General features: G+C 38.4%; 1 protein-coding gene across 1 annotated transcript in view; it reads left to right on the forward strand.

Annotated features, from left to right (window-relative positions):
* EEA1 (early endosome antigen 1) overlaps positions 1 to 15,840 on the forward strand; it is a 70,056-nt gene that overhangs the window by 27,860 nt on the left and 26,356 nt on the right. The window contains exons 9-13 of the mRNA XM_014963303.1: positions 277 to 384; positions 471 to 592; positions 2,255 to 2,410; positions 7,365 to 7,481; positions 12,155 to 12,493. Of these exons, the coding sequence (XP_014818789.1) occupies positions 277 to 384; positions 471 to 592; positions 2,255 to 2,410; positions 7,365 to 7,481; positions 12,155 to 12,493 (842 nt within the window). The remainder of the gene's footprint in view (positions 1 to 276; positions 385 to 470; positions 593 to 2,254; positions 2,411 to 7,364; positions 7,482 to 12,154; positions 12,494 to 15,840) is intronic.

Genomic DNA, 15,840 nt, shown 5'->3' on the forward strand with positions numbered 1-15,840 from the left:
TTCAGGGCTCGGAATTCAGCAGCGTGTTGCAGTGATCCGAAGATCTATTTGTGACCAGTGGAAAAGAATATGTAGTTAATCCTGCACAGTACTCAACTAGTGACAGCGTCATGCTTGTAGATATTTAACTTCAGTAAAGTTGTTAACTTGGCTAAGCTAATTGGATGTTAAGTGAACTTAGATTACTTATTTACCTGCTGTGCTTTATTATGGGTGTGAGTAACTGTGTTGTCTTAGCTCTTCCAGAAAATAATACTGTTCTTTTTATGGAAATAGAATCATTAGAACGGCAACTAGAAGAGATCCAAGTAGAAAATTTTAACATTAAGCAAATGAAAGACTTATTTGAGCAAAAAGCAGCACAACTGGCCACTGAAATTGTGGGTGAGTATATTAACATGAGGTCTGATTCTGTTCTCTGCTTGGGCAACTTGTGCAAGTGATCATTTATTCAACTTCCTTCTTATTAGATCTTAAATCAAAGTACGATGAAGAAATCAGCCTTCGGGAAGGTGCAGAACAGAAAGTGACAAACTTGACACAAGAACTGCAGAAGGAGAGAAGTACAGTGGAAGACTTAAAGACAGAACTGGTATTCACATCACACTAATGTTTTTGTTATTTTCAAGTCAAGGGAGGGATATACTTAAATGATTGCAAATGCAGTTTTAATGCAGCCAAATTGTTGAACTTGGAGACATCTGCTTGTGGGCTGAAAATGTTCAGAACACCATTGTTTCTGATCTGTTTGACTGACCTACATTTTCAGTGTTTTTCCAGTGGGGAAATATATGTAGTTTCTGATGTATTAAAATTTTCCCTATATTATATTCTAGTCTGCTTTTTTGATGCCCCACCCTTCAGCAATTTTGCAGGGGATTACACATCTAGGTGTTCTGTGCAGGCCTGTACTTGGAGCACGCTGTTGCTGACTTCCACAGATGTCTTTAGATCACCCTTTTTCCATGAGGTGTAACGCTCTGACAGTCCCTGGACAGCTGCATTCATAAGAATTGCTCAGAGAGGTGTTTTGTGACAGGGTGGCTGAAAGGCTGGCAGCTGTCATCACCATGCCTATGTTAATGTTGTCCCTCTTGCACTTGCCGATAATATTAATGTGTGTGTGTGTTCTGGGATTTTGACTCCTGGTGACTTCTGTACACAGCCATGGCTCCAGGGAGCAATCCCAGTGACTCAGCAGTCATGCTGCCTCCAAATCAATAGTGAAGTGACTTCCTAGCTTCTTGTTTGTCTTCATTCCTCCACTCAACCACTGCTTACACTCTGGAGGAAAGTAGGACTTGTTTATCCCACTTTTCCCCTGTAGTCTCATGAGTCCCTCTTGGCCCTGTCTAGTCACTGGACCCATCCATTCCTCTCTATCTGTTTAGCCATTTCTTGTCTTCCATTCTCCTTCTGTGTTCCTACCCCTTCCCTGTGCCTTTTCTCTTCTGTATGCCAGCACTTCCTTTTCTCTACTTTCTTCAGTGTCCAGTATTTCCTTTCCCCTCCCTTTTCCCTCCATAGCTTTTCGCTCTAAAGAACATTCTGGTGCTTTAGATGTAATTATCAACAGATTTTACCTATGGGGCTGGTATGAAGTGTATCTGACAGTTCCTTTAGGAAGTTTCCTTCAGGAAATTTCCTTCAGCTGCCTTTTTTTTTTTGTCTGTTCTTGTGGTTTTCTGAAATAGCTCTTGAAGACAGAAGCAGGATCATTATAAAAGTCTGCGTAGTGCTGGATTGTTTTGTGTCTCAGTCCTGAAGAGGGGCTTATGAGTATTGCAGCAGTAGAGTTTATACAGTAATCCCTTCTGTAGGGTAGTGGGGGCAATACAGCCTACTTCTCAGGGAATTGTGACTTCAGATGAATTTGTTGCATGGATTCCCTGTTAATTTGTTGTTTTCTCCCAGGGAAGGTCTTCCTCCTGTACCTAGCCATCTACCTGCATGAAAATTGCATAAATTTAATCTTTGAGACATCCCATTTGTCAGATTTGGTTGAAATCAATTAACAAGTTCAAAGTTTAGTAGGAAGAACTGACAACTAGCCGTTAAATCTTGTTTCCTTTGGGAATAATATGAACTTTTCTGTGTTCCCCCTCCCCCCGCTTTTTTTTTCTTCACAGCTGTAATATTGTATATGTCACCTTATCTAGAAATTGATGATTTGAAAGATTTTTAGAGATGATATTGACACTGCAAGCATGTCTGCCAACAGCACGTTGCTCATTGCTGCTGTTTTACTTTTCAGCTCCAAAGGCCTGGTGTGGAAGATGTAGCTGTCCTGAAAAAGGAGCTGGTCCAAGTTCAGACACTGATGGACAAAATGACACTGGAACGGGAGAGAGAATCTGAAAAACTGAAAGATGAGTGCAAGCACTTGCAGGCAGAGCAGGCTAACTCGGAGGTAATAGTCATACCTAAAGATGTGTGTGTTAGCTTTGCCATGATTTTCATATGAAAATGGAAAATATTAATTCATAATAATGAAAAACCTCTTTCTTAACCAAATCTTCTAACTTATCCGATAGACATGTTTCTTCATTACAGTAAATTGTCTAATTTTGTCAATACCTACCCTCCAAAAGCTTGCATGCTTTTTGTTGCAAAACCTTTCCTTAGCATAAAAAGTTATTACAAGAGCCCAGTAGCAGAGGAAAAAGCCACCTGGCAGAGCTGTGCTCTTTCTGTTGGGAGAGAGAAATAGAGCAGTATCTGTGTGATTGAAAGACTTGTTGCCCTTATTGAGCTATGTGAGGATAAAACCAGCTTTTACTGAAAATGATGGTTTTGGTTAGTATTTGAGTAGATATGTCCAAAAAGGGATGCTAGAGTATTAAAATCTATAAAAGAAATTTTTAATACAAGGTAGATAATTGACTATTCTTTTAGGACACTTGATTTGTGAACCTACACAAGATTTAAAAACCTTAATGGCTAAACAGGTTTTTGTTCTTGTTTTTTTTCTAGTTTTTACTGTCAAATGGAAAGCCTCTATTATTTATTGTAGAAATATTTTGTGTGTAAAGGACAAATCTGTTCTGCACAAATACCCCCCACAACTCCAGTGCATAATGGCCTCCAAGTGTTGCCTGTTATCTACTGGAGCAGAAAGTGACTGCTAGGCCTCATCATGTCTTAAGGCCAAGATGACAGGATGTCACCTGTAGTCTGTTTTCAGGCAAAAGCACCTTAGTTTTCCTCTCTTTGTTGTTGCAGTTTAAAGTAGAAAATAAAATCTATTGGTCTCATGTTAGTTGTTTGGGTTCTTTTTAACATTTTTTTATCCATCTTTTCCTGGATTTGAACCTTTTAAATTCATCCTGTTTAAAAGAGACCTCGCTGTCAACTTGAGTTGCTGAATGTGCTGGTTTCTTCACAAGTACTTTGTGAAGGCTTGCCTCTGCCTTGGCTGAGTCAGTGGAAGAAGTTTTAAATTGCTGATGGGAGATTTGAAAACATACAGAATTGATGATTACTCTGTCTTTAAGGAAGCAAAACTAACTGGCTTTCCCACAGCAAATACTCGGTTTTCTTGGTTGCTCTGCTTTTCTGCCAGTGAACACTTCCACTTCCATGCAAGATGGAGAAAAGGGAATATAACAGCTCTAACTTGGATCTTTAAGAGGGAATCTTATTCCTCAGACTTCTGAGATCCCTCCTGTCTGAAGCCTGTTTGATGTTATTTACCATGACAGTGATGGAAATCTCTGACAGAAATAATGGCAAGAAATCCTAATAAAAATACAGTATGACCAAAAAGGCTTTTGTCTAACATATGATTTATTTTACTAAGGAGTTGGTAAATCCATACCCACAGAAGAATTCCCTTGCTGATTGTTGTTGCATCTCACTAGTGGGTTGGGTGGTATGGTCTTACTAATGAATGGCTTGGCAGTGCAACCATCTTCACTCAAGATGGTCAGCTGTGGTTGCTTTTCATTTTGCCCTCTCTCTTTTCTATTGTACCCCACCAGTGCAGCAACGCCAGCAAAACTTGTCAACACAGGGCTGTGGTGCCTAGTGAAGTGGGGTCCTTGCAGAATTACTCTGTTTACATGAGGGGACGCCTAGAGTTTCTGTAGGTCTCCTAGTATCCTGTCTCCTGGTGAGATTTGTGCATGTGAAGGATTCCTGACATTTTGTTATTCTGGGGTTTCAAGTGCCCTAGATTTCAGAGCTGCAGTTCTAACTTTCTATTTCTTGGTTTGCAGTGCAGAGCTTTAGAGAAGCGCTGCCTGGCATTATTCTAAACTCCTTAGGGCTTTCCCTCCTGCCTTCTTCCCTCAACAGATATGTTGAGCTCCAGGAATTGTATAAGGGTACAGTATTGTACTAAACATGAATCTACCATTGTTTTCAAGTTAAAATTATGCCAAGAGTGTCATCAGATGTGAAAAAAGGAATATCATAGTTGAAGTTATGAATATAATGTGGTTATGTGGCCATGTAAGTTGCTACATAGTTGTAATTTGGTTTTAACTGTGAGATCCCACAACTATGCTGAAGAATTTAAATTTCATTTCAAAGTACTGTCTCTGTAGTCTTTTGTGGTTTAGGATATTTAGTTTTCATGTGGAGATAAAATGACATGGTGACATGGGTGTAACAAAAACTTTCATCTTAAAACATTCTCACAGAAGTGTGAATTGCTCCTGTTCCCTCAAATTAGGTATCTTTTAGTTTTTACATAACTAGCCATTTTAAAAGCTAGCTTTAAAGTGCAGCTTTTAACAGGAAAAAAACCCAAACGAGTGAAGAAGGTTTTTTCAGTCCTCCTGGAAGTAACAGCAGATGGGGGAGAAGGCTGCATGGTGCCCCTAGCTGTTACTATGTGTTCACATAAGAAGTCTTAGACGTATGGAAAGATTATAAACTACATTGCAGGAACTATAATAATATCAGATGTCTGTGTAGTATCATCAGTATGTAGGCTGAACCAGAGAAGACCAAGTTGCTGCGTGACAGAACAGGGTAGGCAGTGGCAGTCTGGTTCTTCTCAGAAATGTTACTGCCTTCTCTGCTTAATTCCAACATAAGGCAACAATAGTCCAAGACGTGTTTGAAAGAAAAGCTTCTCTGTCAATGTAAACTGACAGATCAGACTTTAAAAAAATTACTCAAAGTCATTGTGGTGAAAACTTTTCTGCTCTTTCTTTAAAAAATCCACGTGATTGTGAAAAGTGTTAGTCCTAAGAAAACAAAAAATGGAAGCCCTTCGTTGGCAGAATAGGTACAGTCCTGACTGTAAAAAATTGGCCATGTTTCATCTAGCTTTGCTCTTTAAGACTACCTCAAGGGCTGAAAGAGTTAAGTGGTTCTTAGCCCATCCATGGCTATTTTGCCAGGCAGGCTGAGGATACATATATTGATATTGATTTCCAAAGTGAGTTGTCTTTAAAATAAGTTAGATTTATGGTGTAGGTGAATAGAATGACAAAGATCATCATAACCCTATATAAGCGTCTTCAAATGCTGCAGGAGAGGGATGTGAAGAAAAGAATGCCTCCACAATTGTCTCAATGTATTCATTGTTGTCCTGTCTTTTTATTTTTGCTGGGTGTTTATGCTTTATTTTAGAGTTGCACCTGAAACTCTGGTATCTAGGTATCTCAGATAAGTATTCATTCTGAGATACTCCTTCCCTGTTCCGTTTCTCACTGTAGCGACTCCTGCATAGTAAACATATTATGAAAACAGCTGCACTGCTGTGGAGCTAAGCATTTCTATGAATCTCTGCAGATGGGGATTTGTTTCAGTATCTGATAAATCTTCATAAAATACAGGGCATAGACTTGGTTGTTAAGTTGAGTGCCTGCAGAATAAGATTAGTAGATTAAATTATGAGTAAATTTAATAAAGCCAGGACTGTTTATTTTTCCCATTAAGCAAAGGCATTAAAAACACTGGAATATTTGAAAACAGATTTGAGGAAGTGTGTCTGCTAACAGCTTTTGTGACTGCTTATTTCTGTCTTTCATCCATCAATTTTATTTTTTCTGCTTTCTAATGGAGACACTTAAATTTGAGGTAAACTTTTTGAAAGCTTTTTATTCTTATAGTAGATTTCTGTTGTATCAGGATAATTTCAAGAGGTTTTTAAACAGATGCGTTCCTGGTTGCTTGTTGGTTCATTAATAAACAGACACATCAGCCAGACAATATTAGGAATGAATACTTATCCTTTATATATCTCCATGTTAAGAATGAAATGTGGGACTGGGTTATTGAATTGTGAATGAGAGAAATGTATCTTTATGCATATAAATTACAATTCTAATTTGAAAGGCTGCGGTGGTGTCCTTAGCAATCTTCTGCATGTTTTCTGCATTGTATTCCCTCAGTAGTGAGATATCCGTACTCTATTATTCTGAGAAAACGTCCTTGATTCTTTTTCTGCCAAAGACAGATCCCAGGATGTGTTTTAGCTAAGGGCTCTGTAACGAAACAGCCTTGTAAAGCACAGCATTACAGAAAGTCAGAATTAATAACTATATGTAGTCATATAGTTCTTGCTTCATACGTTATAGTTCTTGCTTCATGTGTTCTCTTTGGTCTTCCTTTTTCTGTAGAAAGGTCGTAAATTGTCTGCTACTTCCTTCTACTGCATTAGTTCATTCTTGAATTTAGTATTTATACCTTTGAGCTGAAATCTGTGGTTATGAGAACAATAGGAAAGAAAACTTCTTTTAAAAGGTCACTATTATATAGTGTATTCAAAGTGAGTGTGTTCATACACAGCATGCTTTAGGGCAGCCATTGTAACCTGTCTGAAGTGCTTTTCTTTTTTGCTTTCAATGCTGTATTCAAATACTGCACAGTCATTGATATGTTCTGTTTTGTACCAGTCCTGTTTAGTGGGGTAGTAGCGTTACCCCCATTATGCTGACCTGCAGGGTTGATGTGTTCAAAAACCAAAACCCCAAGTTTGCATCAGATTCCAGACTCACTTCTAGTGCCTTTTCCAGTACTTTGCCTTTACCGTGGAGGCAAAGCTTTTGGCTGTGTAACTGCAGTGACTTGGGAGGGTTTCACCTTGAGCTACAACTGTGATAATGATTAATAGATAATCTGTTGTGATTTTCATGGGTTGTGGGCTCAACCTGGCATTTTCTGTTGGATTGGGGCAAATTTATGTCTTCTGACATAGGACATGCATGAATCTCAGCTGGGAAGTTATGCTCAGTGGTACTTCTATAGCTGATGGTGCTCTGAGATGAGATTGTAGGTGATTTTTTTCTTAAGCTGTTTATTTGTATACAAGATGCTTTTTACTTGGCTACCAGGCATCTTGCTTTTGTTTGGGTTATGCGTGCAAAGCTTTGTTTTAAGTGTGGATTTTTTTCTATTTGTCTGTTCAGGCTACCATTAACCAGTTAAGAGCTGAACTTGCCAAAGGACCTCAGGAGGTAGCAGTGTATGTTCAGGAGCTGCAGAAACTTCAAAGTTCAGTCAAAGAGCTAGAACAGAAAAACCAGGTGAGAATGCTGTTATTTCCTATGCTTGTCGACTCACGTTAAAATGAAAACTTGTCACACATTGCCTTGGAAAGCGCTGAGGACTGTAACAAAACACTCCTTGATGTTGCAGAAATTGAGAATTCCTTTACCATTCTGCTTAACATGAGGGATATCATAATGTACAGGCAAACACTATATTTTAATGATCAGTATGTTACAACTGAAATCCTGAGGGTTGTTACTGCAGATTTACAATTACTGCTGTTTATCTTGCCTATTATGAAGCAGTATTGCCATCTCACACATTGAAAGAAAAAGTATTGCCCTTTGAAATATTACGATGTTTTCCTAAAAATCATAATTCAGAAGACATTTTAAGCTTTCTTCATTCTTAGTTTTTAGATTGTACTCCTGTCATATTTTCTGTCTGTTATCAGAGTCGTGAATGGAAGAAAATTGAGAGAAACTCCAGGAGCTTCTCAGCTTATAAGTATTCCTTGAGAGTTTTTATCAAAGCCCTTTGAGCTTGCTGCATTTTGTATTTGCATTAAGAAAGCATGTGTTTTGGGGCAATAAATGGAGGGAAGGGAGGAAAGGAGACAAGAAGAAAGATGCCTGCTGCTTTTTGTTGTGTGTATATATAACACTGTATATGAACTTCACACATTACCCATGTGTATTTAGCAGCAGACTTGTCAGTCTTGGAAAACAGGAAAGGACAGGGACCAAACAGTGCGTATTTAGCGTAACCTAATATTAAAACAGCATTTGCAAAGAATATAAGAAGGTGCAATTTAAATTTGGTAAATTAAACTTCCCCTTAGAACGGTGGTGAGTATTGTCAGGCTGCTCTTTTCCACAGACCAGCAACACTGAAACAAGCTTTTGGGAAAATTATTGCTATTCAGTATAGAGCCCTTGCTTGAATATATTGCTATTCCATTAACAACGTGGAATGAAACAGATTGCTGCATTAGATAATTATACTTTAATAGAGAGTGTCTGCTACGTCAGGTTAATGCCAAACACCACTTGAGGAACAGGAAGAAGCAGTGAGCTGCTTTTCCTCTTTGTTTTGGTTACTTAAAGCAGTTTACAGCCACCTTTTTATGCAGCTTTTTGCAAGACAATAACTGTAAAACATGGTATGTCAGCCAAGGAGTCTTGTCCCTGGAGGACCTGGAATTGAACAAAGTAAGACCAGCTTCCCAAATAACATCAATTGCTCCCACTTTGAACAGTTTGCTGTCCTTGAAGAAACTGTCAGGCAGGAGCCCTTAATGAAGGATAGTATATATTGAATTTTGATGTGTACATCCGTTTGTAATTCCATTGCAATTGAGCAAGGTATTTCTGTGCATTGAGACAGAGTTCTTTAAGCTCATGTACAACCTTAAGCAAGCTGTTTCTTACATTTTCAGGATCTATACTGAGAAGAGCAGATGACAAGTAGATAAGATCAGGTCACTGAGACCAGCAGGAACTTCCTTTCCTTCATTTATAAAGCACTGTAATTATGGGGTGGGGCTTGGCTTGCCTTGCAGAGACCAGTAATGGCCTGTAGCACGGAGGAGACCTAATGTGTAAAACCAGCGTATTCCCTGAAGTATTAGATTTGGTGTAATCCTAAACCCATTACATGTGGGGTTTATTGTTTGTTTTCTTTTAGGAAAATTGTGATGCATTTTCTACAGGGAGAAATGCTTAGTTTCTAACCTTCTGCTGAAGTAACTATTCTGAAATTTGATCAGTGACTACAGAGTTCATTCTTTAATGCTTGGCCACTGTCACTACTAACACATATTACGTGTATTTTTCCAAGGAGCAAGAAGAGATCGGTGTGGTGTTCCCTCTTGTGACTCATGAGCTTTGAAGGTTCAGGGCTCTTCACTGAGTGCTGTAACATACTGTAGTTCCCTCTTTCTTTTCTGTGGAAATGGAGGCTTGGGGAAGAGGCCCACATATCCCTTTATATGTCTGGGGTGCAGATGGGACATGCATCCAGGAAGGAAAAGCTGCAGGGTCCACTAATGTAACTTGACTGAGCATAGCATAGCAGCTCTGTGGGCTTCAGTCACGCGTGGAGGCAGCAGGCTGTTGGGCAAACTCAGCTTTTCTCTCCTGAAAGCAACAGTTTGCAGCTCTGTCTGGCCATTTGTGACTGCAGAGGGTGTTCTGCTGTCAGGGGTAGTGGCTTTAATCACTGGTATTGATTGCTGTATGGATCATCAGACCAGGGAGGAAGAGAGAAGAGTAGTGTGGGATGTGGAGCAGCAGCAGCATCTCCAACCATGTGTAGCTGCTGCTCTTGGCTGTCCTTTGGATAGCCTGTAAGGTGATGGTTTTACATGGTGTTCCTGAAAGCTTCCCAGAGTCTCAGTCAGCTTCAAGACAACAGTAACTCTTTCTTTTTTTCCCCTCCCATCCCTTTACTTAAAAATTTAAGTTAATGCCCTGCACTGGCCCTTCATAAAGTAGCTCATAACGGTTCTACATGTGACGTGTGGATCTAGTTAAGGAGGAGTAGTGAGATTAATGCCTTAGCTCTTACTTGTCCAGCTGTGATGAATAAGGTTCTGTGGTGGTGTTGGTATTTCAGGAACGGTATTCAGTACAAATGTTAATGATCCTGCCTGGTCATTTCACTTTAATGAAAAGGGAATTGCAACTTTATTTTATATTCTAAGGGTGAAATATATTCTAAAAGCAGTGGGAACCTTGCCACTGATGTCAGGAGAATAACGATGGCACCTGGTGTCAGTGTGTTCTTATGTGCTCTATTCCTGCATTTTATATATGCATATATAAAAACTTCAACATACTTGTAATAGCAACAAGTTGTTCTATTTTACAGGAAACATTTCAAAATACACTAGAATTCAATAGACAAACTTCAGTCTTGAGCCAGAATTTTTGGCTAAGTTTTATGCTTTAGAATGTATTTGTTCTTTTAAATGGACACATAGGGCATTAATTATGTTTGTTCTCACATGGGCTTCTGGACTGCTAGAGTTCTCATTTGCAAGATCGCTTGTTTTCTAACCTCTCTTTTTTTTTTTTTTTAATAGATTCTACTGTTTATTTTACCACGATTGTAAAATGAAAGTGTCTTTATATGGTTTATAACAACCAATATAGTCATAATTTGTTAAAATCTGTAAAGAAAAAAAAACCTGTTCAACTTACTTGAACAACTTTTTCTTCTGGCTGAACAGGTTTCATCCCTGGATGCTGTGCAGAAGTGCACTTTTAAGATGCCCAGCATAGCTGGAATTGCAGCACTATCTTATCTTTGGAACTGTTATTCCAAAGCTGCAGAACTGTCTGAAGATTTGATACATAATATTGACCTCAGTGTTGGCATTGTTTCAGGTTGACATGATAGAAGTGTTCTTTATTTTTCTTTTATAATTGAAAGGGTCACTAGAGAATATAGTAGTTACTGAAACTGCAGGAAGAACACAAGCATTTAAAAGCTGTGCATAGTAATGAGCTAGATGTTGGTAAGATCCTGCAATAAATGGAACCTGCTGATACATTTCAAGAAGAATAAATTACCTGGAGAGGATGATGACCAGGGACTCTCTGTAACTGTATTTCTGTGCTTCAAAAAGTGCCACTGGAAAATGGAAATAGTTCTCATGGCTTCTTTGTCCTGCTTGGAGATTTCTGAAATTCTAGTTAGTGTCTCAGCAAAGCTTTGGGGAAAACCTAAATTTTCTGGAACTGTATCTCATCCATTCAGGTGTTTAATTTCTCTCTGAATACGATTTTGATTAGTTCATGAAATTTGATAAAAAGCATTATGTAATACCTGAAAATTATCTGTAAATAATTTTTTCCAGTATTTCTCTCAGAGTGTAAATTTGATAGTGTGACCTTAGACGCTGCAATATTTACTGTTGTTAATGTGGTCAGAAAAATCACTCAGTGATGTTCATGTCTTTCCTTTAAGAATCCAAATTTTTTGTGTTTTCAAACTCAGAGCAACCACCCTCTTTGAACTGATTTGTATGCAAGGAAATTAGATGGTATGAGTTAAAATGAGTTAAAATGTGAAAACATAATCTTCTGAGATGAAGGTTAAATCATTAGTGTCTTATTCTGTGATTTGTCAACATCATAGATTTCATTAGTTTTCATAGGTTGTCTTCTGTAATTTGGATAGCAGATCATGCTGTAAGTATAGCGACGGCGAAATTAGGATACGTCTAAAAATTACTGGCATGATGTCTGCACAGGATTAGACAGGAATTAAACCACAAATGTTGTTGCTTAGGGAATTGTGTGCAGGACAGTGATACTTGAAAACTTTTTCTGTATACTAATAACTCAAATTACTACTTCAGCTTTCCCCCAAGCAAATGCAGTTTCAATAACCTAGAATTTGAACGTTCAGAGAAAGCAAATTAGTCTTCACAATACAGAAATAGATTTTTTTGTGGTGTACTCAGTAAGAGGATTTATGTGAGAATTTCTATTCATTCTCATTCTATTTCTATTTGAAACTGTGCTCTATGGAGTCCAGAATTAACTTGTGTAATATGAAGTAGAGGTCAATATTTCCTTTAATAATGTTTTTGAGGAAGTTTATTGCTGTTCAGCATCAAGACTTGAGAAGAAATGTGAGTAATGCATCGAACAGCTGCAAGCAGAATTGCAATTGAATTGCTGTGTAACTTTCTTCATAGAGTCTGTCTGAGAAGCTGCTGAAGAAAGAACAGGACTATATCCAGCTAGAAGAAAAACATAATGAGGTATCTGTGAGTAGGAAGAACGTGCAGGCAAGCTTTCACCAGAAAGACCTGGACTGCCAACAGCTTCAGGCAAAGCTGTCTGCATCTGAAGCCTCTGTACAGAGGTTACAGACAGAGCTAGGTGAGAAGGGGGAAGCAAGCCAGAAACTTAAAGAAGAGTTGTCCGAAGTAGAGACCAAGTACCAGCATCTCAAGGCGGAATGTAAACAGCTCCAGCAGCAGAGGGAGGAAAAAGAGCAGCACGGCCTGCAGCTCCAAAGCGAACTCAGTCAGGTAAGGATCCTTAAGCCTCTTAGACCTTCCTATTCAGATGGCTCTTCAAACCATCCCATGAGGGTTTTCTTAACAGTGCATGCATTTTTTTCATGCATATGCATTTGTATTTCCTTATTGAAAGGGATTAACTAACCAGCACTTGCATTTGAATAAATATAAAGCTAGCTGGTATTTGAATAAATATAAAGTAGTCTTCTTAACACTGCAGAGAATGAAATACAATCACCTCTTCGCCTTAGAGAAGTGAAACAAAGAACAGGTAAAAAGAAGAGGCTGTGATAAGAGTGCAGAAATTCTTTGGTATTTGCTTGTCATTACGTCTGAATCTTTTTAGTAGGTCCAAATTCTTGTTAGGGGCAAATGAGGGTAGTTGTAGGCCCTTTGTCACAATCAAACTCAGCAAGATCTACAGTTACAATAACCTTTTCACATTTTTATTTATGGGAAGGTTATTGTAGCATCTTTCTATCTGTAGTATAATTCCCCTTTTTCTGAAAGGGAAACATCTTACTAATTCTGTTCTATCTGGAACTCTTCTTAAAACTATCTCTCTAATGTCAGTTTTGAAGATTAAGGTTGAATGAGCATAAACTTTGTAGCTTATTTCTCATGTTCTGATTTGATTTTTTTTTTTGTATGTGACTAAAAAAGGCCTTGGCTGATCTGAGACAGGTTTTTGGTCCACTCTTGGTGTTAATGAACTCTTCTTTCATCCTACATTGTTTCTCCTCCTCTTTTTTTGTTGATGCATTCCCTGAAATAACGGAAGTATTGTCAAATGAAAGGGCAGCCCAGAATGTTGAGTTTCCATGACAAATATGGTAATATACGAATCCTAAGAGGCAGCAAGGATATTTATTCTGGTTCAGTAAGGTAGCTGAAGCTATAATGAATTCAGGTTATGAGAAAAACAAATTCAGGAATTTTACTATTCTGTAGGAAGTTTGAGAAAAGTGAGTCTTTGTTTTACATTAGAACTGAACAATGCTTGGTTTGCTTTAAAATTGAATAGTGGATACAGTAGGGAATACTTAGAGTGAAAAGCAGAGATAATACGAAGTCTTAATATTGCTTCCCCCTGGTCTCTTCATAAACACCTTCTCTTTATGTTGCTGGTAGCTATGAGAATACCCCATCGTTTACACGTTGTTTTGCTGAGTCCGATGGGTTATGGAAGTAGGACTTTTGTGTACCATTGAGCATACTGACATTTGAGGCTGGTTGAACTCTGTTTTAGCTAGTGTCATGGGGAGTAGTGTATTAGACTGGAGAAATACTTGTGCATCAGGAATCGTGTCCAGTCCTAAGATTGAAAAAATAATCTGGGATATTTTTTTTTTGTTAGTATGACATATGTCATTTTAATCTCTCACTAAAGGTTTAGCATTTAAAAGTGTTTCTCAATTTTCAACCCTTTGTCAAGTCTGAAATAGATTAACTTGCAAGCTGTGTGCGTATAGTTTATCTTGGAAGAACTGTGGCTTGGCAAAACTTCATTTATGTATGTATTACATCCTCAGAATGACTTCCCTTCTCCCATCAGTCTTCTGTCAGGGGGAGGGGAGGTAATTATATTAGTTATCTGCTTAGGAATCCTCACTTGGTAAAATTGCCTCAGTCTGTCTGGGTAACACGTATTCAAGCTTCAGGCACACAACCAAGAGGCTGAGCTGAAATCTGGCTTCAGCCTGAGAGGGCATTTTCAGGAAGGATTTTGGGGGTGGAAAAATGAAGGAGGAGGAACATGATGTATTGCTGCATGGATTCCTATGACAGGAAATGGAGGCATCGCTCATCCTCTGGTGATACCATTGGGAAGGAGACAGGCTAAGCAAGAAAAACCTGGACAAGTTGCTGGATCTCAGGATGCGTTTTAGAATTGTATTGTAAAAGAACAATGGAGGTTAAAAAGCCCTTCATAGATGGTGTAAAACAAAATTAAAGCTAAGCAAAAACTTCTCTTCCCCTCTCTCCCTCCAAACAAGAGTTCAGTTACTATTGTTATGAAGAGACTATATTTCTCATATTTTTTCACTTAATATTTTAGTGGTATTATCTTTTTATGCATGTAATCCAGTAGCTTGTGTTGACACAATGAATACTGCTTATGAAGGTATATGTATAGTTGTTCAGTAAAACCACATTTTCAAAGAATCCTTGCCAAAATTCATTTGAACAGATACATGTCTGATGAAGTTTGTGTATTTTAGAAATTTGAGTGATGTAAATGAAATGATCTTCACAATGGAAGGAAACTTGAATAATAGTGTTGGTTCCAGCACAGCTAATAAGAAGAGGGTAACAAAAGAAAATATGGACTCCCTTAGTCTTGAAGAAATGTTAATTGCTAATAAATACTGTTGTTGTTTAGAAAATGTGAATCTACTTGATTGTAGCTTTGAAAGTGTAAATATTTTTTTTATTACTTTTGTATTCTGTAACATAGGTTAATCCTGGATTTTATGGCTCTGTTTATTTAAAGTCCTTCAAAAATACTTAACTGACTTTTGTATAGTGTGGTTTGCTGACTTCCCCCTTTCTAAATACTCTCTCCCAATATCAACATAGCCATGAATAGTTAGCACCCTTTCTTCATTAGATTTTTTCCTCCAGCTCTTGTTCATGTTTTAGGGAGGAGGAAGTATTAATAATTTAGTGATTCCTGCAGAAAAGACTAATGTTCTTGATTACTGAAGGAGAGATTATGGTCTTTTCCCTCACCCTGTACTCCCTTTTCTTGTACCTCTCTCTTAACTCTGCAGTCACAGTTAGCAATCAGCATCTTGGCCACATGCTGAACAGCTTTTCGTTCACATGTTTTGTGGACATATAAACAAATAATTTAGTTTAATTTCCTAAGAAAATAAGGCATGGACACATTTGTTTCCCTGTCTCCATCCCCTGTAACTTTTGCATTGTTTGATAACTTCAGCCAGATCTTGACAGATGGCCCCAAAGGTCTTCAGCGTTAGATTCTTCAGTGCTAAATTCTTGTGGAAACAAGCAGCTGGGTAAAGGAGAGAGGCTTATGTTCATGCCTCACCCCCTCGATGCCTGCGGGGAATATTTAATGTTATCAAAACCACTGTTCCTTTTTCTGTTCCAGTAGGCAGCCAGCTGGTCAACAAGCGGTAGCTTGCAGTGAGCTACAAGATTGTGCTTCCTTTTGCCTCGGTATTAGTGAGAATTTGAGGAAAGCATTAGAAAGGGATATTGGAGGGAGGACCTGGAGTTAAAAGGTGAATGGTTCAAGGGTCTTGGACATAAATTCATAGGGAAGCAAGCTTCATTCATCCTGATACCTGTAGGGAGTTCTTGCTGTGCTGCAGGGCCTGATCCATTCT

This window comes from Calidris pugnax, unplaced genomic scaffold (genome assembly GCF_001431845.1).
Source record: "Calidris pugnax isolate Ruff unplaced genomic scaffold, ASM143184v1 scaffold44, whole genome shotgun sequence".
Lineage (NCBI taxonomy): Eukaryota > Metazoa > Chordata > Aves > Charadriiformes > Scolopacidae > Calidris > Calidris pugnax.